At 34.0% G+C, this 22,618-nt stretch overlaps 1 protein-coding gene and 3 long non-coding RNA genes across 6 annotated transcripts; all 4 read right to left on the minus strand.

Annotated features, from left to right (window-relative positions):
* Window positions 1–3,729: 3,729 nt before the first annotated feature.
* Window positions 3,730–5,310, minus strand: LOC113319136. The gene is made up of 2 exons (XM_026567412.1): window positions 4,274–5,310; window positions 3,730–4,149 (listed from the first exon to the last, which is right to left on the minus strand). The coding sequence occupies exons 1-2, from the start codon at window positions 4,460–4,462 to the stop codon at window positions 3,772–3,774; spliced, it is 567 nt and encodes a 188-aa protein (XP_026423197.1). The 5' UTR covers window positions 4,463–5,310; the 3' UTR covers window positions 3,730–3,771.
* A 5,001-nt stretch (window positions 5,311–10,311) lies between these two features.
* LOC113319137 lies at window positions 10,312–11,196 on the minus strand. Its single transcript, XR_003345154.1, has 2 exons — window positions 11,035–11,196; window positions 10,312–10,650 (listed from the first exon to the last, which is right to left on the minus strand). It is a non-coding gene; the product is annotated as an uncharacterized LOC113319137 (long non-coding RNA).
* Window positions 11,197–17,219: 6,023 nt separating this feature from the next.
* Window positions 17,220–19,235, minus strand: LOC113319139. Its single transcript, XR_003345158.1, has 4 exons — window positions 19,021–19,235; window positions 18,766–18,930; window positions 18,347–18,638; window positions 17,220–18,258 (listed from the first exon to the last, which is right to left on the minus strand). It is a non-coding gene; the product is annotated as an uncharacterized LOC113319139 (long non-coding RNA).
* Window positions 19,236–19,509: 274 nt separating this feature from the next.
* LOC113319138 lies at window positions 19,510–22,133 on the minus strand. 3 transcript variants are annotated; one of them, XR_003345157.1, is made up of 5 exons: window positions 21,882–22,133; window positions 20,534–21,039; window positions 20,329–20,405; window positions 20,055–20,246; window positions 19,510–19,974 (listed from the first exon to the last, which is right to left on the minus strand). It is a non-coding gene; the product is annotated as an uncharacterized LOC113319138 (long non-coding RNA). The 3 variants fall into 3 exon arrangements; XR_003345155.1 differs by having other exon boundaries at window positions 20,329–21,039; XR_003345156.1 differs by lacking the exon at window positions 21,882–22,133 and adding an exon at window positions 21,239–21,872 and having other exon boundaries at window positions 20,329–21,039.
* Window positions 22,134–22,618: the final 485 nt, after the last annotated feature.

Consider the following 22,618-nt stretch of genomic DNA (forward strand, 5'->3'; position numbering starts at 1 on the left):
CCTGGCAACGCGCGGAATTCTGCTGTCCGTCTCATCAGGCGTAAATTTATGTTACGCCCGCAACAAACGTAAATTTAAATTCCGCCCCACCAACATACGTAAATTTGGTTTACGCCCGTTAACAAGCGTACTTTAAATTTACGCCCAGCAACAAGCGTACTTTAAATTTACGCCCGACTATATTACAATTTGGGATTTGGTCGCGACCATATTTGGTCTGGAATTTGATCTTTGGTTGGGATTTGATCTTTACTCCGTCCCACTGTGTTACGATCTCATCCCAAATTTTTGGTTATACTCGCCCACTGTGGATGCTCTTAAAGATTATAATAATAATAACAATTAGAGCAAAATCATTCATTAAAATTTCCTCAAAATTAGTGGCCTTAATTTTCGCGATAGAGGTGATCTAGTGTGAAGATAATAAAGGTGAACAATCAAATTGAAAGACGCTGCAGTTAAATTTTTCTTTAGGGTTATACCAAGATAAATCTCATGTGTTTGAGAAGACTTAATTTGGATTTCTGTAGTAGGTTTGAATCAGTTATAAATGACGTTTTAATTTGACTTGGTAGTCTAGGTTAATGAAGATTTTTCTTTTTAAAGATCAGATTTTCAGAAGTTTTTCTGTTTAAATTTAATGGAGTTCGTACCGTGAATAGAGAGAAGAAAGGAAGGTGAAAGGGGTTAGAAAAGCACATTAAATCCTGATCGTACATATTCAGTGGATCTTCTGTATTTTTTTTTTTTTGATCAACTATGGATCTTTTGTAGAGTCTACGTAAAACAAATTCAAGGATACTTAAGGAATATATCTCATGTTTATCAGAGTAATTTTTTTAAAATAGAAGTTTCCTTTCCCGATATAAAAAGTTATAAAACAATGGACGACTAATTAAGGTTTATCCTACATGCGGGTATATAGCTTAACAAAAGCTGTTGGAAGTTAAACCAAGATGTTGATCCAGTCCAAGTGGATCAACTGCAGCAGTTGACGCAGTCAAGTTGGATCAACATACATTGTTGACACACTGTGCGGTATTTGGAAGTTGGACCTAACTTGAGAAGCAAGTTGTGTCGGTTGCTATATTTAGAGTTTTGCTATGTTTAGAGTTTCTTTGTGTTTCTAGAAGTGTGCTTTATTTAGAGTTTGTTTTATTAAGAAAGTACTTTGAGTGATTGTCAAGTTTGTGAGACTATAAGTAGGCTGTTAACTCATGAGAGAATGTACACTGAATTCGATTATCAATATAGTCGTTTATGCTTCCGCGTATGCTCTCCTCTCTCTTGTTCGATCCTACATTTGGTATCAGAGCAAGGTGAGAGGAAGAGTGACGAGAGGAGATAGAGTTCGAGAAGATTGATAAGTTTTTCAGTGAAGAATTGTTTCGTGTTCAAAAAATATTGTGCGAAGGTCTGTTAGGTCGTGTTAGTTTGTTTCGTCACTAGGGTTCAAGATATTAAAAAAAAAGTTGCGCAAGCCGCAAAGTTCTGAGGATATTGTTAGCTGGAAGATGGCGTATGACCTGTAATCTTTGTGAAGCCGTAGTCTTTGTGAATTCGTGTTCGTGTGGGACTTTCCCTAGGGTATAAATGAGAATTTTATTAAAAAAAAAGGGAAAGACTGAGCCTGAGCCTGGAATCGAGAAGAGCAACTTGTGATGGGAGATTAATGGTGAAACGAGATAGTTCTGATGGAGGCAACTGAATGAGGAAAGAATTAGGATTCCCTGGAGCTCGAGATTACCTTAACATCAGGTAAGAACCAGGTACGGTTGCCGGCTGTTAAAACAAATTTGATTTGTTATTTTGCTGGTAGGATTGTAAGCTTCTGAGTCCATGAGGAAAGGAAGTTTGGTCAAAGATTTTTGAGAAAATTTCGAAAGCAACAAGGAGTTGTGATCAATAATGGAAGAAAGAAGATTAGGTTATGATCAGTTGCTCAAGTTTGGACAGAACAGGATGCCGAGAATACAAGGGTTACTGTCGTTGTTTGCAGATTATTTCTGTTGATTTGTCAAGATGATGATGGTCTGCTGGTATTGAAGGAGCTCGACAAAACAGAGAGTTAAGAAGAAGATGGAACCGAGAGCAAAACAAGGAAGGCACGGCTTAATTATCTGTTGATGGAAGTGATACAACTCGAGAAACCAGGGGCGTACCATTGCTGCCCTAGATTTCACGGGTGTGTTTGATTTCAGCGTTGGCAAGGAACTGTAGTGAAAAGAAGATGGTCACAAGGTTCGTAAAAAAAAAAAAAAAAAAAGCATTGATTGAAGATACAGAAGCATGGCTGAGTATTTGTCACAGTTGAACAGTTACAAATTTTTACAGAAATTTATTACAGTGAATAGTGACAGAAAAAAGTGTCACAGTTTTTGACTGTTACAGAAGTTTGTTACAGTAAATGTGACAGTAAGTGTGACGAAAATGTTTATAACAGCGAACAAGTGTGATACTTTTCTGGCAAAGGCGTTGCAGAAAACAGATTTGATGATTGTTGAGGTAGTAAGCAAGGGTTGCTGTGGCAGAGCATTGGTTGATTTTAGAAGGTGAAGAAGCTTTGGGTGAGAGGTTGATTCGAAGGGTTAAGTCATGGATTCGAAATAGACGCAATAGGATCAAAGCTGATATTGCAGTTAGAGGATTAGTACAGTTTGATAGAGGATCAAAGTTGGTATTGCAGTCAAGAGGACTGGTACAGTTTGATGGAGGTCAAAGCTGGTATTGCAGTCAGGACTGGTACAATTTGATTAAGTTGATCGAATTCAGAGACTTATAATGACAAGGTAAGTTGGGTGGATGGTATCATGTTAAGCTCAAACATAGAGATTGAAGAGTTTGTGGCAGAAACTTAGAAGTCTTACAAAGTGTGGCAGACTTTGTGTTAGTTATTGCTTGTGGCAGAAGCATAACAAGGGAAAGATTGTGAGAGAATCTTGAAAAGAAAAGAAGTGTGAAGGTTTGTGGCAGAAACTTGGAAGTCTTACAAAGTGCTGCAGTTGACGCAGTCAAGTTGGATCAACATACACCGTTGACACACTGTGCGGTATTTGGAAGTTGGAGCTAACTTGAGAAGCAAGTTTTTTCGGTTTCTATATTTAGAGTTTTACTATGTTTAGAGTTTCTTTATGTTTCCAGAAGTGTGCTTTATTTAGAGTTTGTTTTTATTAGGAAAGTACTTTGAGTGATTGTCAAGTTCGTGAGACTATAAGGAGGTTGTTAAGCCATGAGAGAATGTACACCGAATTTGATTATCAATGTAGTCGTTTATGCTTCCGCGTATGCTCTCCTCTCTCTTGCTCGATCCTACAAAAGCCAAAGACTTTTATAACAATTGACAGATTAATTTTAATTAATAAATGAAGAAATCTCACTGCAGTTTCCTACGTTGACCTTGAAATGCTTTAGTGGGAGAACGACTAAATAAATACTCCCTCCGTACCACATATATAGACGGAGGGACCAATTCTCTTAGATTAAGAAACTTTTTTGATTTTATACATTTCTATGTTTTTCCTATTTTACCCTTAATTATATTTCCAATGTTAGAGACATATACTCAATTGTGATGATTCGCAAGCAAATAAATAAGGGTAATATAAGTAAAATATCGTTTTGAAATTTGGACTCCGCCGATATAGTGGTACAAGAAAAATTGAAAATTCCGCCTATATATTAGGTACGGAAGGAGTAAATTAGTATAGTAGAAGGGAAAAAAAATGGAGGAGGAGAATAATACACTTGATTCTAAAACAGAATTTGATAATGTTATTGGCACTGGGGATTCTTTCCTGGTCCACCAAAGTAAAAATGTATTCCCCATTCACTACTATAAGAACTTTTGATGCTGTAACAATTAGTATTCTCAGCAAGTGTTAAGATATTTTCAGCTGTACTTAAGCTATTATCTGAATCAACAACCTGTAGATTTCGGAAATAGCCGGACTGGCCGAATCCGGATTCTGCGAAATGACCTGATCCCATCTGGGTTTTCGTATGCTCGCCATTCCAACGTGTATTCACCATTTCACCACCCCATTCTATCATTGTTGCGTGATCAGCCAAGTGCGTAAACAACTCTGCTGGACAATAACCGACTAATGTGTTTTCCCCTATCCCTAACCACCAGTTTCCTAACTTGGGATCCTGCAAAATCCAGTGTCAGAGTGGTGTAAGAATAGCATTGATATTCAGCAATCAAGTCAGCAACATATATTAATTGAATTGAAATTACAAAGTAGACAAAGAAAAAAATGGGCAATGTACAAACCTTCCATATGAGAACAGTTATGTCATATTGGTTGCATGCGAATGATGAAACCGGAGATATTGCAGCTCCAATTGCTATCTTACTGTTTGTTTGTACAAATCTCGAGCACAAAAGATTGTAGCACCCAGTTGCTTGATATGCATCACTCAGTCGAAAAAGAAAAGAAAAACAACAGAAAATCAGTCTCATTTGTAGCTAGTAGAGAAAACAATTACGTAATCTCCCACAACAAATTCTGTCTAATGACTCTAGGGAAGTTCATACTTTCGTAGTCGTGCTACTAATACCCATTTGCTGTTGGAAATAATATGCGATTTCGGTTTCTCGGAAATCTTGTTCATGCGACAAACAAAATACTAACAAGAAAGAGTTAGAAATATTTATCGAATTGGTTGATCGAGGCGAGGTAATCCTCTTTCCTTAAAGACAATTCATTCCCGCATACGGTGCTCACGGTTTTACGGATGTCGTCTTCCAAGATACAACGATCACGCCTTATAGTAAGCAGCACTATAATACTTTTAGGCCAGCGAATGTTGACAATTACTATGCTCTTAAATGACTCTGACTCATGACTTGGAAACTTGTTTTTCTTCTTCTCAAAAACTTTTAAAAACTCATACAAAACAAAACTAAGAGATGGGTTTATATAGAGCCAATGGTGACTCTACAAGGTGTCTTTTCACCAATAGGTGACTCTCCATGGCCAATGGCGACTCTCCATAACACCTATTCATGACTAGGTGTCTTATGGTGAAAAGGCTTAACCCAAACACATCTCTTGGAGTTTAAATCTTGAAAACTAATTTTCACTCAAGTAATAATTTTAACTTAAAATTCCAACAATCCCCCACATGAGTGAAAATACGGACTCAACAACACTTAAAACTTCTAAGAGCACAAGCAGAAAATATAATGCATCGGTAAATGGTAGCTTTTGGCTTTGAACCAAACTTAGTGAAGATCTACCGGATTTACTGGCCAATCAGTGGACGCGATGTCGTTGAACTGTCAGCCGTTGGTGTAAATCGATACAATAGATCTCACATATTATATCTCCTTATAATCATCAAATTCTCGGTTGTGTTCATTTCGGCCCTGAACGTTCTTGGAATTCTATGAGTGCTCTAGATTAACCTAGCCTTTAAAGTTATCATAGAAGCGGACCCACTTCTCACTCATATAGGTGATCTCCTATTTGAAAGTATCCTTCCATACTTTTCTCAGTTAGACTAAGCTATAGGAATCATTAAGAGCAAGTTTTATGGTGTAATCCAACCTATTCCAAGTGTGGAACTAATGGCTTCCAAGTTGGGGTTTTCCACAGAAAATCCAAGCAAGGTTCCACCGTTTCGTGGAAGGGTTCGTGGAATCCATCTGAACGCCAATAAGAATAGTGTTAAACGCTATTCTTAATAGCGCTAAGAAAACGCTATTAAGAATAGCGTTTTTTTTGTCCGTAGATTTAGGATGAGTTGTTGAAATCTAACGGCTGAGAAAAAAACGCTATAAAGAATATTGTTTTTTTTAGCGCTATTAAGAATAGCGTTTTCACTATTCCACCACTACACTTGCACTTCCATCCACGGTTCCAAATGCTGAGGTGGCGTGGAAGATGGAACTCTTCCACCATAAGACTTGCTCTAAGAGAAAATCTCAACCTCTTACGTGACAGGCAACACTGACTCTTATCATAGGAATGGGAAAGAGGAAATCTCTTTCAGTGTTATCTGGCGAGTTAGTCACAACTTAGTTTGCCCTTTTGGACCTAGATCATGAGATCTCCAATCGCTTAGGTTGGATTACCGCCGCAACTTACTCTTTAGTAAGGCTATAAGCCCATTCCCCTCGATAATGCAATTATAAACTCTCTCTAGAATTTGTATCCATATTGTCGCGACTTAATACCATTCTCAAACACTATTTCTTTTAGATGCGCGCATTTGAGAGTCATTGCTTTATGGTATTACGTGGACCTCATATTTATAGGAACGTATCATAACACCGTTCTAGGCACCCCCCACATTTCGATGAATTTATCATTACAACTACCTTTTAATGATAACCACCCCACGGTCTTGTGGAGCACAGTGCACTGGTTTAATATTCATCGACTAGCTTTCTGCTTAGCTAGATAGGTGCCAAATTAAAATTCAATTCGTTATTCCAATGTCTTCAGTAAAATTGTAACGATTGAACTTGTTCAATTTTATACTGTCACTAAGATTTCCTTAGAAAATCTTAACCATTTATGGCTATTCCTCAATAGTCATAATACCAATGGATGGTAACAGTAGAAACCCCCACTTGAAAATCTACTTTACAAGACAACATTTACTACAAGACAGTATGTACGGTCACCTGTACCAACCCAAATTAATGGTACAGGAATCATACTTCCTTTTCCAAATGAAAAGTTGTGATTCTGGATATCGTAACCAGTCATTCGCTCCGATGAGGTCATTGGTGAACCCAAATGACTTAATGCCATGGATGTTAGTACCGATCAAAATATTCCAATCCAATTCCCTACACTTAGAAAGATTTTTCCAGTGTCATCAGGCAATCTCCATTCCCCCACATTTCATGGTTGTACACAATCATGAAATAATTTGAGAAACAAATATGCACTACGGTGATAAGGGGAATATAAAATCGTACCAACTACCATGCCAACTCTCAACCAGGTTACTAGCATTTGACCGATATCTCATTCGTACTGTTGACGCCACTCATCATAGATAAGTGTTTTCAGATCCATTGATAGATCATTAACTTAAGAGGTTAATTGCTTGGATCCTATCAAACACACTGCATCATTGTACGTCCTCAGTCACTGCCATCCATGGAACCTAATTCCAATCCCTTCTCCCCCACATTTTATGATCATTGTAAAATGTCATGAACCTACCAACTCTTTTAAAGATTGATCTATCCATTTTCCAATGGCCATCCGTTTCTCATTTATGTCAACCTGTCCACGAACGGACACAGATCTGGTACTTAGATTTAACAAATCAAACCCAGATATTTAGAAAGATGCGTTGTTGCATTCATTCTGACAAACGGATACAACTGGGGAAATTCCCATCAATCATTCCAATCGATACGGAAGAGAAGTATGTAGTGGAGAGAATATCAATTGCAGTTTGCATTTTCTTCGGCTGCTTCCCGCGCATCTTCTCCACTTAATAAAATGGAAATAAAAGAAGAAAACACATAGAGTACTTACATGTGGTCTCTGTGACTGATTATCAACACATAATTTGTACACACAATGGCAACTGATGAGGTTGCATCATACTCCCTCCGCTACTTTTTAATAGGGCAGTTTGTATAAATAAATATTTTTAAAAAATAGGTTAGTTTTCTAATCGGAAAAGTCAAATGTTACTTTAATTTTTTGGGGTCATTTTTCTTTTAACTTCTTTTGGTGACAAGTGTTATGTGGACAATTTCACTTATTCTTTGGCTGACAAGTGTTATGTAGACCATTTCACTTCATTTCTTTTATTGACAAGTGTCTAGATGACCACTTTCAATAATTAGTTCTCTTAGTTTCCTTAATTTTCTCAAAAAAAGAAACTGACCTATTAAAAAGTAACGAAGTGAATAATTAATTGGTGATTTTTGAATCATCAAAATAATTGAATGATGCCTTCCCAAACTCCCTGTATATATAATAATCATTATAACGGACAAATTTCCTGAAGCGACAAATGTCCGCAAATCTAGATGAAAATTGAACGGAGGGACGCGCCTCTTGAAGAGACTTGCTGTGTCCTTGTATCAAACCTCAAAACAAAAAGACGGTTAGATAATATCAACGAACAGAGAGGTCAACCATTTTCATTCAAGTTTCTTAATTCACCACAAAAGTTTCAGAACAGTTGGTGATTTTTATTGCAACTGTTTCAGTATATATTTTTGCCTTTACGTTACTGTCAGTTCAAGACACGGAGTCATGGACCGACATCACATTAGGTACATGCATATGATATATATACTTGGATTCAACGTTTCTAGAAAGCAAAGAAATAACAAGACATGGAATGATTTGATTACGCACATGGACCGACATCACATTAGGTACATGCATATGATATATATACTTGGATTCAACGTTTCTAGAAAGCAAAGAAATAACAAGACATGGAATGATTTGATTACGCACTTTCAACGAAACCAACTATCATGCTTTCTTACGGTGTTAAGATAAAACAACATGCAATGTATACCGTGAGTAAGGCAGGATGGCAATATATATCATCAACACCAAACTATCCATCAAGTGCATGTATGTTCAGTAAACCAATAATCAAGTGAAAGTAACCAACAATAGATTTCCCAAGAAACCGAACAGGAAATTTAATTGTCTTTAAGATTGTTTGAAAATATTATGCGATTTTGGTTTCTCGGAAATCCTGTTCATGCGACAAACAAAATACTAACAAGAAAGAGTTAGAAAGAGTTATCAAATTGGTTGATCGAGGCGAGGTAATCCTCTTTCCTTAAAGACAATTCATCCCCGCATACGATGCTCAAGGTTCTACGGATGTCGCCTTCCAAGATACAACGATCACGCCTTATAGTAAGCAGCACTACAATACTTTTAGGCCAGCGAATGTTGATAATTATTGTGCTCTTAAATGACTCTGACTCATGACTTGGAAACTTGTTTTTCTTCTTCTCAAAAATTTGTAAAAACCTATACAAAACAAAACTAAGAGATGGGTTTATATAGAGTCAATGATGACTCTACAAGGTGTCTTTTCACCGATAGGTGACTCTCCATGACCGATGACGACCCTCCATAACACCTATTCATGACTAGGTGTCTTATGGTGAAAAGGCTTAACCCAAACATATCTCTTGGAGTTTAAATCTTGAAAACTAATTTTACACTCAAATAATAATTTTAACTTAAAATTCCAACATTTGCGCCTACTTCTTGACCATCTCAGGAAACAGTACACAATTGGACCAAACAAGGAGACTTATCAAATATCCCCGGAAACACAAATGGACCAGACATGCGGACATGATGGGAACTGGGTCTGAGCGCTGAATACCGGTTAGAAGCTGGTGGGAGGAGCAAATAGAAGTTTTGCTTGTCAACATATTTGCTTTCTTTTTTATGCAAATAAATTGCAGTTTCCGTGAATTACGGCACCTTTGCATGAGATGTACAACTAGGCCTGTCAATATTTGTCCGATATCCGGTATCCGTTTCCGAGTATTCGAAATCCTATAGGATTTTATCCGTTTTATCGGATCGGATATTTTATCGGATATTTCTTCCTTAACATATCGGAAACGGATTAGACCCCATCCGAAATGTTAATATCCGATATCCGATAGTATAGGAACTTATTTATAATTTATCCTAATTTCGAGTCTAGTATCGGATATTATCGGATAAATATCCCATAAATGTCAATTATGAAAATGTTTTACAAGGGTTTTTAAGCTTTTTTGTTATAACCGGATACTATCGGATATCCGATAGCTTAGCCTATCGGAATCGATATCTGATTTTGATATCCTATAGGATATTATCGGATATCGAATATCCGGTAGTGCTTAACATGTCGGATATCGGATTTCTAAATATCCGACTGATATTCTTCAATTGACAGGCCTACGTACAACTAACTGAAAAATGGTTTTTGGCACTCACGACTTGTGTGCAATACAGTGGGTTCATAAATTCACATAAATAAAAGCAAAAGAGATAATATATAAAATCACTTAATTATAAAGGGACAAAAAAGAATGAGATGAGAGAGGCTCCTGACCGTCCAGTAATAGCAACTGCGCTGGTGCGATCAAAACTAGGGCTCCACATGGGACGTGACAGTCCGGATTTCTTATGAACCCGGTACATGTACCTGGAATTGACCGGGTTTTCATTTTGAAAACCGGTACCTGTACATGTACCTGGACCTATACTTGTAACACCGGTCCGGTACAAGTCAGTACCGGGTTTTTATACCTATTAGAAAATTAGAATCTTAATTACATAATTAAAATTGCAGTGAACGAAAAAATTATACAATTCCATAGATCAGAGTATCAGTTAACAAGCATTCATTCAACTAATTCCTGTAAAGAACAACATCAACACCATTATCTACAAAAATCATGAAAGAAGCATTCATTCAATAAATTCCCTACAAACCAATGGAAGAAACATCAATCTTCTCATTGTTTTCTCTCATTAACAGCACAACATCAACACCATTATCTACAACTCACTGCACTTCAATTTCATTATTCCATTCACTGCATCATGTTCTTTCCCTGTAAACCATACATTCACAAACTCTTTCGATCTCTATCACTGTAATAACAACCACCAGCAACCCATTTAATCCCTGTAAAGAACTAAATCTCATTTAACAAATTAATCAAACATGAAGGAAGCAATCGTATTAATGGAACCCAAATTATTATACCAAAACCATTCATCCAAAACCATAAAAATACGTAGAAAGACCAAATCAATTAAAATCCCTCTGAAATCTAAACAAAAATCATGAAATTGAAATCATCAATTATACTGCAATTCAATCAAGTGATGTAAAAGAAGGAAATCTAAGTTCAGAAGAACCCTAAATCAACAGAACAAGGGTTTACTGAAAAGTAAAAACCCTAAATCAATCTCAAATCAAATTAACAATTCAAACCCTAAATCAATCCAACAGAGATTGAAACATGCAATTACTTCATAGAAAAAGCAGAATAGGAAGAATAAGTACCTGATATTAACCGGGTGATGAAGAAGAAGAAGAATTGAACCAAAAGATTTGTAATTCTGTATCTCAACTCCCACCCACGATTAACATCAACCCTAAGTTAAAGAAGAGAGACGAGGCTGCGAGAGAAAAGAAGATGAAGAAAAATGATAAAAGAATATATTACTCGATAGTTACTAGGACTCTTAAAACTTGGATGAACGGATATGATTAGACAGTAATCAAAATATCAACGACTGATAATGACCGGTATATATGGTCCGGTACAGGCCAGGAATCATTAGGAACCGAGTACGTGTACCGGTCATACACCGGTTTCCTTCTCCATTCCCGTTCCCTGTACTTGCTATCCCGGTTCCGGTTCGGTACCGGTTCTTTTTTCTGGTTCTGGTTCGGTTCTCCGGTTTTGGTTCGGCTCTTGTGCAGCCTTAATCAAAACCAAAGACCAAATAACAAAAAAAAAAATCAAATTTTGGGTTTAGTCGGTGTTGCTACGGTAGTGGACTATATTTGATCGAGCGGAAATATTACGTTCGTTTGTTGAGGGGCGTAGGTATTATGCACGCCTGGATGGAGCGTATGCATATTATTCGTCCGTTGTGGAGCGTGGAATTTATGCACGCCGGATGTGAGGCGAATTATGATCAACGCCCCATCATGGAACGAAGCTAATATGTACGCCTGATGGCGCGTTATTAATAGGTGTGCCTGTGGTCAGGCCTATATTATATGTCCGCCCACCTTTCAAACTTTTTTCAATTGAAGGTATTTATTGTGATTTGTGATATTTTTTATAAAGTTATCAAATGATCGGTGCATATGATCATTAGTAGTATGTTTAATACCCAATCATATAAATGATATAGGCACTTCTTATACTAACTTAGCTACTGGGTGTCTAGGAGTAATACAGAACATCAAAAAACAGAATTGTATTACACACGGGAAATGAAATGGAAGAGAGAGATATCTTTAGTGTTTAGTAAGCTGCTCACCAAAGTAAGTCTTAATCGATTACATCAATAGTCTATTTATAGACTTGGTTAGGTGATGTGTCAAAATTGTGGGAATTAAGTGTTTGACCCTCACCTCACTCTTTTTTACGCTAATGATCTCGGGCTTGAGAGGAGTTTCTAATTTCTGAGCCCACTTAAAACAGATGGTCAAAAGAATAATACGGAGGGTCATTATAATAAAAAAGAGTGATGATGTCATCCAAAAAAATTGTTTTTTCCAAAAATAACCTTCATTTTGTTTTTTCGTTAATAACTGAAAAACAAATCGAGATTTTATTAGAATTCGAGAAAAGAGAGAGAACAGGGAGGATGATTTTTTCTACGAGATTGGTAGAGATTAGTGATTTCTGATTTTATTCGAGAGAAGATCAAGGTTCAGTGATTTCTGATTTTATTCGAGAGAAGATCAAGGTTCAGTGATTTAATATTTTATTCGAGAGAAGATCAAGGTTCAGTGTTCGATTCGAGAGAAAAACCATGATTCGATTCTAGAGAAGAGCAAGGTTTAGTGATTCGATACTTAATTAGGAGTTCAATTATATTCAGATTAGTTTTTTCAATTATATTGATCTGATTGAATTCGTTTCAGAGAAGATTTTCAGTAAAAATTGAGCTCATTCTAATCAACGGAGACTTCAAAGATTTTTAGGTATTTTTTCATAATCATCTTCTTCTTCATCTTTTTGTTTTTGTTTCTGATCTGTAATATAAAATCATAATCGTTGATACTGAGAAGAAATAAATGTTTCTCTTTAAAAACAGTACAATTTTTGTTTCTTATAAGTACAATTCGTTTCAGAGAAGATTGTTGATGTTTAGAATCAGTACAATTTTTGTTTTTGTTTACTGTACATCTTCAATATAAAAACAGTGCTGCAATCTTGTGAAGATATTAGTCATTCATCCTAATTAGATAACATGTACAATTACCTATAATCTTAATCTATCATACTGAGAATATCTTATTTGCGAAGATAATACACACACTTTTACATTAGGTTTCTTATAAGTGTATTATATTCACTTGTGTGTGTGTGAAGATAATAATCACACTTTCTAACAGGTTTCTTATAGTGTATTATATTCACGTATTGTGTGTGTGAAGATAATAATCACACTTGTATATGGAAAAGAATAATTTGATTTCACTTAAACCAAATAAAATAGATGAAGAACAAGTGTATTATATTCACTTGTGTGTGTGTGAAGATAATAATCACACTTTCTAACAGGTTTCTTATAGTGTATTATATTCACTTGTTGTGTGTGTGAAGATAATAATCACACTTGTATATGGAAAAGAATAATTTGATTTCACTTAAACCAAATAAAAAAGATGAAGAACAAGTGTATTATATTCACTTGTGTGTGTGTGAAGATAATAATCACACTTTCTAACAGGTTTCTTATAGTGTATTATATTCACTTGTTGTGTGTGTGAAGATAATAATAACACTTTATTTCTAATATGGGATCATACCTCCTATGCACAAATTAAAAAATATATCCAGAGCTAACTTCTTTTTCTTTTTGTTTTTATGTTTGTTATTTTTTGGCAGAGGATAATATGGGTGTTAATGCTACCGCAGTTGTTCATTTTTGCAATTTAAAATTTTCACATGTTGTCACATCATTATCTAAAATTAAGGAGCTAAAGATGATGGCTTGTTCTCGTTGGATTTCTCTCCGTAATTCTGACTTTTACTTCACTTGTGTCTACGAGGGCAATAAAGTGCCTCTCCGTCTTGATTTTCAACTACAATCAATGATTTTATTCTACATTGATAATAATATCAGCAGTTTTGACTTGTCTATTGAATTTGTTGGGGAGAGTTGTTCTTCTTTAGCAACATCAACAGATTATGATGGTGATGTAGTAGATGACTTGGCTGAAGATAACAACACTGCTTTTATTGAAGATGGAGCACTAGTGTCTCGTCCAAGGAGATTAAAGGAGTGGGAGAATGATATTGGTGATGTTGGTCAACAGTTTGTAGGGGGTAAATGTAGTTCGTTCAGCTGTTGATAAGTATTGCATCAGTAACGGATATCCATATGCAATCATAAAGAGTGCTCCTGATCGTTATACTGTTAAGTTAATTTCCTGTGTAGTTAGTATTCACATTTTTTCATGTGCAGGAAATATACACATTTCAAGTTATATTTTGTATCTTCTTTTTAAATTTTCTTTTCTTTAACTTTAAGGTATTTTTTCTTTTTATAGTGTGCTTTGTTCGTCACGACAACTTGTAAATGGAAATTTCATGCTCCATCCATCCAAGGTAACTTAGATCTGTTTGAAATTAAAACATTTTACAAAGAGCACACATGTGGAGCTAGTATTGCTGATTTTCGCCAATTTAAATGCAAGCGTAAGTTTGTACAAAGTGTGATAATGGACGATATAAGACATAATCCTCACAAAAAGAAGGCTTCAGATATCCAAAAAATATTTGAATTGGATTATGGGATAGATTTAAGTTACCATCAAGCTTATTCCGGTCTTGAGTATGGAAAGAAAGTTTTATGGGGAGATGATGTGAAGTCATATTTAGACTTTCAATGGTATGGTGATGTTGTGAATAAGTATAATCCCGGTAGTAAAGTTGTTCTTGAAGTTGATAAAGTCTCCAAGAAGTTTGAGAGATTTTTCATATCTTTTGAAGATTCTCTACGTGGCTTTAACTTCTGTCATCTTATGATTATCCTGGATGCTACCTTTCTTGTCGGAAAACACAAGGGTGCCCTAATGGTAGCTGTGGGAAAGGATGCAAATCAAGGTATTTTATTCATACTTTTTGTTTTCTGTTCAATAATATTGTATTTGTATTACTAGGCAATATAATTTGTTGGTTAAGGGGAGTTTAAGTGTTTAGGGTAACCAGCCATGAAATTCCTATTACAAATACTCAAATGAAGTTGTACATAACTAGAATTAGTTAAGGCACAACCAATTCACATATGCAATCCACATGTATCACAACCAATTCACATATGCAATTGGTAGCTTTGAAAATAGCCCTAATATTTGCTATTTTTATAGGAGTTTCCAGAATTCCAGGTTTATTATACTCGGGGTTCATCCCACTATTATTCACAATTTTCTTCTGTGGATATATTATTCACACTACTTTTTATGATGTTTTTTTGTGTTTATTTTCAGGAATTTTTCCTATAGCTTTTGGTATAGTTGACATTGAAGATAAACCAAATTGGGTGTGGTCTTTAGAGAATTTGAAGGAGATTCTTGATGAGAAAAGATTTATGACTTTTATAAGCGATCGAGGTAAAGGACTGATACATGCAGTCCCAGAAGTTTTTCCAGGATGCTTTCATTCTTTCTATTTTTATCACATGAAGCTTAATATTCCTGTTTCTAAAAATGATAAGAGATACAAGGAAACAATTAGTATGTTTAAGTATGTGTACTATGCTCTCACTCCTCAAGGTTTTGCTTCCGCTTTGAAATCCATGAAATTGTACAACTTACATAAAATGATCATTTGGCTGAAAGGAATTCCTCATGAGAATTGGGCAACTTATGCATTTTTGGGAATTTATGGAGAAAAGAGTTCTAGTGTTATTGAATCTTTCAATAGTTTTATAAAAAATGACAAGGGACTTCCACATTCATTTTTAGCGGGTCAAATTCGGGTTCATCTTATGGATTGGATGTATAAAAGGAAGAAGGAATCTGAAAAGTGGAAATCAGTCCTTACACCCAGAATGGAACACAGACTTAAGACCATTAAGGATGTTGGTAGAAGCTACAGGGTTAAGCCAGCAGGGGATAGTTTGTTTGAAGTGTATACATTAGCTCCTCCAAAGAAGCATTTAGTCGAGTTGTATTCTAGGAGTTGTACTTGTCGAAGATGGGATGCTAACAGATTCCCATGTTCCCATGTTGTGCAATGCATTCTAAGGTTTTTTTCTCTTGTTGTTATCTTTTCTACATATTACATTGATCTTTTCTACATATTACATTGATCTTTTTTGTTTTCCATTGCTGTTAACTGATGAGTCCTTTTTCTTTTTTGTAGGTACTCTAAACACATTGTATACCATTACATTGATCTTGCGTTTACAACTGATTGCTATCGAAATGCCTATTCACATCCAATTGTCCCCATTCCTGATGTTGAGAAACCAAATGAAGTTGATGAAGCCAATAAGGTTAATGCTCCTACTGTTGTTAGAGGACCTGGAAGACAGAAAAAAAAAGAGGTACATACCTCGTTCTGAAAAGCCTAGGAAAAAACGAATGTGTGGTAACTGCAGAAAGTTAACTCTTCATAACAAGAGAACCTGTCCAGATCCCCCTAGTGAAGCTCCAGCCGCAACTACTACAAGAAGAGGACATGGATTGGAAAATACTTTGGCTTATAAGTGAACTTTTAAACAAATTATTAGTTCTCTACACAACTATTAGTTCTGAAATGCTACTACAAGAAGAGGACATGGATTGGGAAAATACTTTGGCGTTATTATTTTTGAAATGCTACATTTATGTTTTTTTGAACAAAATACTTGGCTACATTTAGTTCTGAAATGTCACATTAGTTCTGAAATGCTACAAATCTAATTTTTGAAATGTTACATTAGTTCTGAAATGCTACATTTATGTTTTTTGAACAAATACAGGTTAAAAAAAAACTTGAAAAGTATCTACAACTCTTGAAAAGTACTATAACTTCACAACTCGCTTTATTATATTCACTTGTTTGTGCCTGTGAAGATAATAATCACACTTCTTTTTTTTGAATATACTCTGTGAAGAAATTATTCACACATTTATTTTAGCCCAGATTAAACATGAACATGATTTTAAGATTAACTTATATATTCTGAACGTAAGAAATCTGAACCTAAGTAATCTTATTAAGTTATATAGTGATAATCTAAACTTAAGAAATCTTATTAAGGTACATATATTCTGTGCAGAAATTAATCACATGTTTTATTTAGTCAAGAAATTAAAGTAGAACAGTAATACATATAAACAGGATTTTAAGATAGTGATAAGCTGAATATATTTTTTAAGATTGGTGGTTCAGATTATCAATATATAAATACAAGTACTACTACCAGGATTTTTGAAGATATATAGTGATAAACTGAATATATTTTAAGATTAAGTTTCAAGATATATATTGATAATCTGAACATAATATTCTAATTAATGTATGTATACAAATAATCCAAACATAACTGAGTAAGTTGAAAGATATTTTTTGTTGTTGCAGTTATTCTATGGAATTGTCTTCCTTCCAACTTTATGCAGGTGTGGTTGCAGTGAGTAACTTGAAAATTATTGTCGCCCTCTTCCAATGAATCTTCTCTTTCAGCATATCTGCATCTTCCATGCTACTTTGAAATCCATCATGATTTTCATTTAGTGATTGTCTTTTCATAAAATAACAAACATACAGTAAACAATCATTAGATTGCCCTTGTTGTGGTACTGGAGCTTCATCGACCATAGCTTTAGAAACCTTCTTTAGGCCCTCATTCTCCATGAACTTGCTAATTGCTCCCAAGCATTCATTTGCCACTTCTTTGGCATTTGTATAGCAGCGTTCTCTTGATTGGTGAGACCACGAATTATAGTGCAAGAAATATTTTTCCTGGACAAAGTACTCCAGCAAAGCCCAATGTTGTGTGCAATCCAACTCTTCATGGTACAATGGTATCATAATCTTCTTCACAACATAATTCATATTTTGATATTGGTAATGTAACTCCGTGTTTCAATGATGTTTGCATATAGTATCTTTGTGTTTGACAAAAAACTGAAAAGAATTAGTAACAAGTACTATAGGAATTCATTATTCACTCATTTTCAACTGTGTAGAATTGACTTAGTAAAATGACCTGATATTAACTTAAACATACTACCAGAAGATATATTTTTTTACTGTGCAGATATCATTGCAACTGTGTTATCCTGCAGATATTTTGTCTAATGTTTTTTCCCAACAAATATTAAATGTAGTAATGACTCTCCAAAGACTTTGCATCTAGGTATAGTACTTTGATGTACTTATTGATTATATCTTTCTCAAATGCTTTCTTGAGCTTATAAACTTTGTATATAAGGATACTGGCGTCCAAAAATGCATTAAACATGAGGTCCTCGATACATTTCCCTGATATACAAACTCTGAACTCATCCTCACCGTCAAACATTGACGTTACTTTAAAAGCAATTGACCTGCAATTTTCATAATATTGAAAAATTAATTTAGTTATTGAAAACTTAATATTGAAAACTTAACGAAATTTTATAAACAAGATCTTACGTTGTTGTTGCTTTTTTGAAGAACTTAAGCACAACATCTTGCTGGCGTTCCTCCATTTGCAAAAATAGTTTGGTCTTATTCACATTCTTCTTCAGTTACGTGCCAGTTGATCTCATCTTAATTTTGCTAACTTCACGTGTTAACTGCGTTTTGGATGTGGAGGCAATTGTTGACTTCATCTTGCTTTTATCCTTATCAGAAACAGGGGAAATAATGGGGTTTGCTCGCTCCTTTTGTCTTTATGTTTGCTATCCTGGTCTTCATTTTTTCTTTTCAAACTCAGTTTGTTTTCCTTCATATTAAAGGATACCAAATACATATAAGTTCTATTGAAGGATAGAAGAAATTAAAGGATAGAATTTACATATAAGTTCTATTAAACGATAGAAGAAATTCAAATACATTTTGAGTTTTCAAACCTTTTTAAAAATGGATCCTTCTAGGTCTGTGCTTTGAACAACCAAAGCAGAAATATGGTCCACTAAATTTTCAATAGATTTTTCTAGATTTTCCAGTGGCATATTGTCCACTAAATTTTCAATAGAACTTTGTAGACTTTCTGTAGAAATTGGCTTCTTCAGCATCTTCTAAGAGAAAACAGATGAAACTTGTTAAAATGATGATTTTATTTTCTTAAAATAAAAAATGATAATGAATTTATATCTTTTTTGTACCTTCGTATCCGAGCAATTACATCCTTTGTTGGAGTGGCAACCTTTGGTTGTATTTCTGGTACTTTGAGCGGCAACATTTTGTTTGAAATTCTACCAAGTCGTTTGATGAGTGGTTCATTATCCATTGATGTTTGACTTCCTTCAAGTATTTATGTTTGTTCGTCCGATATTTCTCATTTTCTTGTTGAAATTTCACTTGGTTCCTCCTCAACTTTGGAACCCTGAAAATTAAATTCCATTAAACAAAAGAATTCTTAATGTTTCAGTAATGAGAATAAAACCAAAAAACAAAATTCCTTCTTCACATATACAAAAAACAAAAAGAAAGAATCCTTCTGTGTAGAACATATTCACAGAGAAGGACATTCTCTTAGTTTCAGTAATGAGAATTAAGAAAAAAAATATCCGAAAGAAACATTCTGTGTAGAACATATTCACACATATTTTACTGTGATGATATTAACCACAAACTATATACTTCTTCAAAATCTTTTTTAAATATTTCTTTGGTTGAAGTACACAGACAAAATGTGTGTACAAAATATAAAAGATTAAAAAAAAAAATACATGTTCAAAATCTTTTGTGGAAAAACCAAAACCTAATGAAAAGGTTGGGCTACTTGCTTGTGAATTTTGTAGAAATCTTCCACATAATTTTTCTGCTACAAAAGTTTCAGGAAGGTAACAGTCTTCGTGTAGTTGGCTCAAGGTAAGCTCTTTTTCAATTTTCACTTTCATATTTGCTACGTTTTCAATGTTTTCTTTGTCTTCCCCAACCATGCGAATCTTGACAGAATCTTTCTCAATCTAAACCGTTCGTACGCCTTGTAAATCATTGTCAAGACACAAATTTGGATCTTCACTATCATCAAGTTTTGTTACTTCGGAAGAATAAAGAGTGTTATTTAGGAGAGTCATGATAGCTCTTTCAGCGGATATTTTTAGCTCTAAAAACTGTAAATATACAAAATAGAGTTTGTAAGTAAAAATAAAAATAAACATACACAATCAATACTAAGGAAAAAGAAACTTACTTCTTCAGTACTGTCATCACCCAAATGTGGTTCATATAGAGAAGCATAGATATATGCTGACGCGACCCCTTGAAATAATTCTTCTAACAACTTTTCATTGGAACTTGTTTCAATTTCATTCATCTCCAGCTATTTATTAACCAAGAAAGGAATAAACTTCAGCTCTTTCACAACTCTTTTGATAGGTATACCCTAGATAAAAATTATAAAAATCTTAAGATTTTAAAATTTATATACTTAAAATTTGTAAATAAAGAATCCATTTTCTACAAACCTTTTTTTTAAATAACCCATAGTGTCATTTAGGACACCCATGATTGCTCTTGCTGCTTCTTTATTTAGTTCAGATGACTGTGGTTGTAATCAAATTAGAGACTTTTTCATAACTAAAGATTTTAAATTAGATACTTTTTCATAACTAAAAAGATCGTGTGCAATAAATATCCACAACATAAAGTAATGTAATTTTAAAATCTTACTGGTGTCGCATTTCTTATTCCCTTTTCTTTTTGAAGCATCTTACTAGTACTCTCTACCGCATATTTCTTTTCTTAAACAAATTTTGTTCCATAAATATCAAAATCTGGATCCAAAATTTCTTGTTCTTGTATATTTAGATACACTTTTTCTTCTAGAGTACTCTCTACTACGGTACTTTGTTGGAAAGCTTCAAAGTATATTTCATTCATTATTTGCTCCATTTCACGTTAATGCCTTCATTGTTAGACTTCATTTGCTGCATCATTTCCCATTTTTTCTTGATAGTTGATCTTAATTTCTCATACTTCCAATCTTTACTTTTTTCAATGGACAATCTTCTAGTTATTTTCTCATTTACTTCATTTTGATAATATTTGTCTTGTTGCCTAAGTATTTCATTTTCAACTGCAGTATTTGAATAAAGGTCCTGTTCTTTTTCAATGGCTTTTTTGGATAAAAATTCATTCTCCATGACATCTATCATATGTAGTACAGAAGGAGACAACTGTTGACAAAAAGAAAAGAAAATATATCAATACATAACAGCTAAAAAATATATTTGAACTCTGGATAAATTATAAATTTATTATTTTTATATATACTATGTGATTGAACTATTCACAGGAATATATACTATATGATGGAACTATTCACAGGTATATATTATCCCAAAACAGCTTAAAATATATTGAAATTCATCTTACCGAATTCGGTGAATCATCCATGTCTTTTTTTGAGCTTTTACTGAGGAATTATTTGTAATTTTTCAACTAAACATCTACTAGAATTAATCTATTTTAAAAGAGAAATAAATTCTGGATTAAAAACAAACCATAATGAATCAACATTACATTGAAGAGACAAAGCTTATGGTGAATTAAAACCAAAATTACATCTAAGGTATATATACTATGTGATGGAACTATTCACAGGTATATATACTATGGTGATGGAAGTATTCACAGGGATATATACTATGTGATGGAACTATTCTCACGAATTTCTGTGATGGAACTATTCACAGGTATGTATGTATTTCTGTGATGGAACTATTCACAGCTTAAAAATCAATGTCTATGGTGGAAATTATAGATAATCCAAATTTTAAAAGCTTAAAATTCAAATTCCATTACTGAGGAATTATCTGTAATTTTTCAACTCAACATCTACTGGAATTAATGTATTTTCAAAGAGAAATAAAGTCTGGATTTTAGATAAATCATAATGAATCAAACAGAAATTAAAACAAACAATACGTTATGGTCATGGATCTGTAAGAAAAAGAAACACAAAACAAAAATTAAAAACGTATCCTTAAATCAACAACAAACATTTTAATTACAGTACCTTTAATGATAGGCGTAAAATCAACTGCCTCTTTGAAAACGAAGGATTCAAATATTTGATTTTAATTTTCAATTCTTAGTATTGATCAAAAAAACTAAATCGTGAATAGTTAATGAGATAATGAGAGCAGAGAGCTAATAAGAGATAATGACCATAAGAAATTGAAATCATTTTCAGAAATCCATGGTTTCCCGTAAGAAATTGAAACCATCGTGAATACTTAATGAGCAGAGAGCAGAGAGGTAAAGAGAGCCAAATGTGGATGGAGAAAAGAATAAAATAGTGACTAGCTAATTAAAATATTCACAGCATTACATGTGTCAGATTTTGATGCAAAGCATTTTTAATGCAATAATTTATAACCACGAGTATTTTCTGTGATGGCAATACACACAAACTCAGCATACACCTCCATATTTTCCTGTGTAGGTTTTATTCACAAATTGAAAATTTTTTGTCTACTTCTTCTCTGTAACTAATAAAAAAAAATTTGTTGGATCAAAACCATAAATATGTTGGATCAGTTTCATATATATATCCGTACCATTAAATCAAGAAAAATATAATTATAAATCAAAAAACTTACATGGAATAGGAAGGTACATTTTTATGTGTAAGTTTTTTTGATGTTACTCTTGAATTTCATTTTTTTTTACTTTCAGATTTTTTGATTCAAAGACTGTGTTTATCATAAATAGTTAGGATTAGATAATATTCAGTTTATGTGCAGGTATCAT

Source organism: Papaver somniferum, chromosome 10 (genome assembly GCF_003573695.1).
Source record: "Papaver somniferum cultivar HN1 chromosome 10, ASM357369v1, whole genome shotgun sequence".
Taxonomy (NCBI): Eukaryota; Viridiplantae; Streptophyta; class Magnoliopsida; order Ranunculales; family Papaveraceae; genus Papaver; species Papaver somniferum.

What these genes read in the sequence shown, in the direction of transcription:
- LOC113319136 (XM_026567412.1), bottom strand. Translation starts at nt 4,462, where the DNA reads ATGAGACTGATTTTCTGTTGTTTTTCTTTTCTTTTTCGACTGAGTGAT. An exon ending in TAACTGTTCTCATATGGAAG is followed by an intron (nt 4,150 to 4,273) that starts GTTTGTACATTG and finishes TGGATTTTGCAG; the next exon opens with GATCCCAAGTTAGGAAACTG.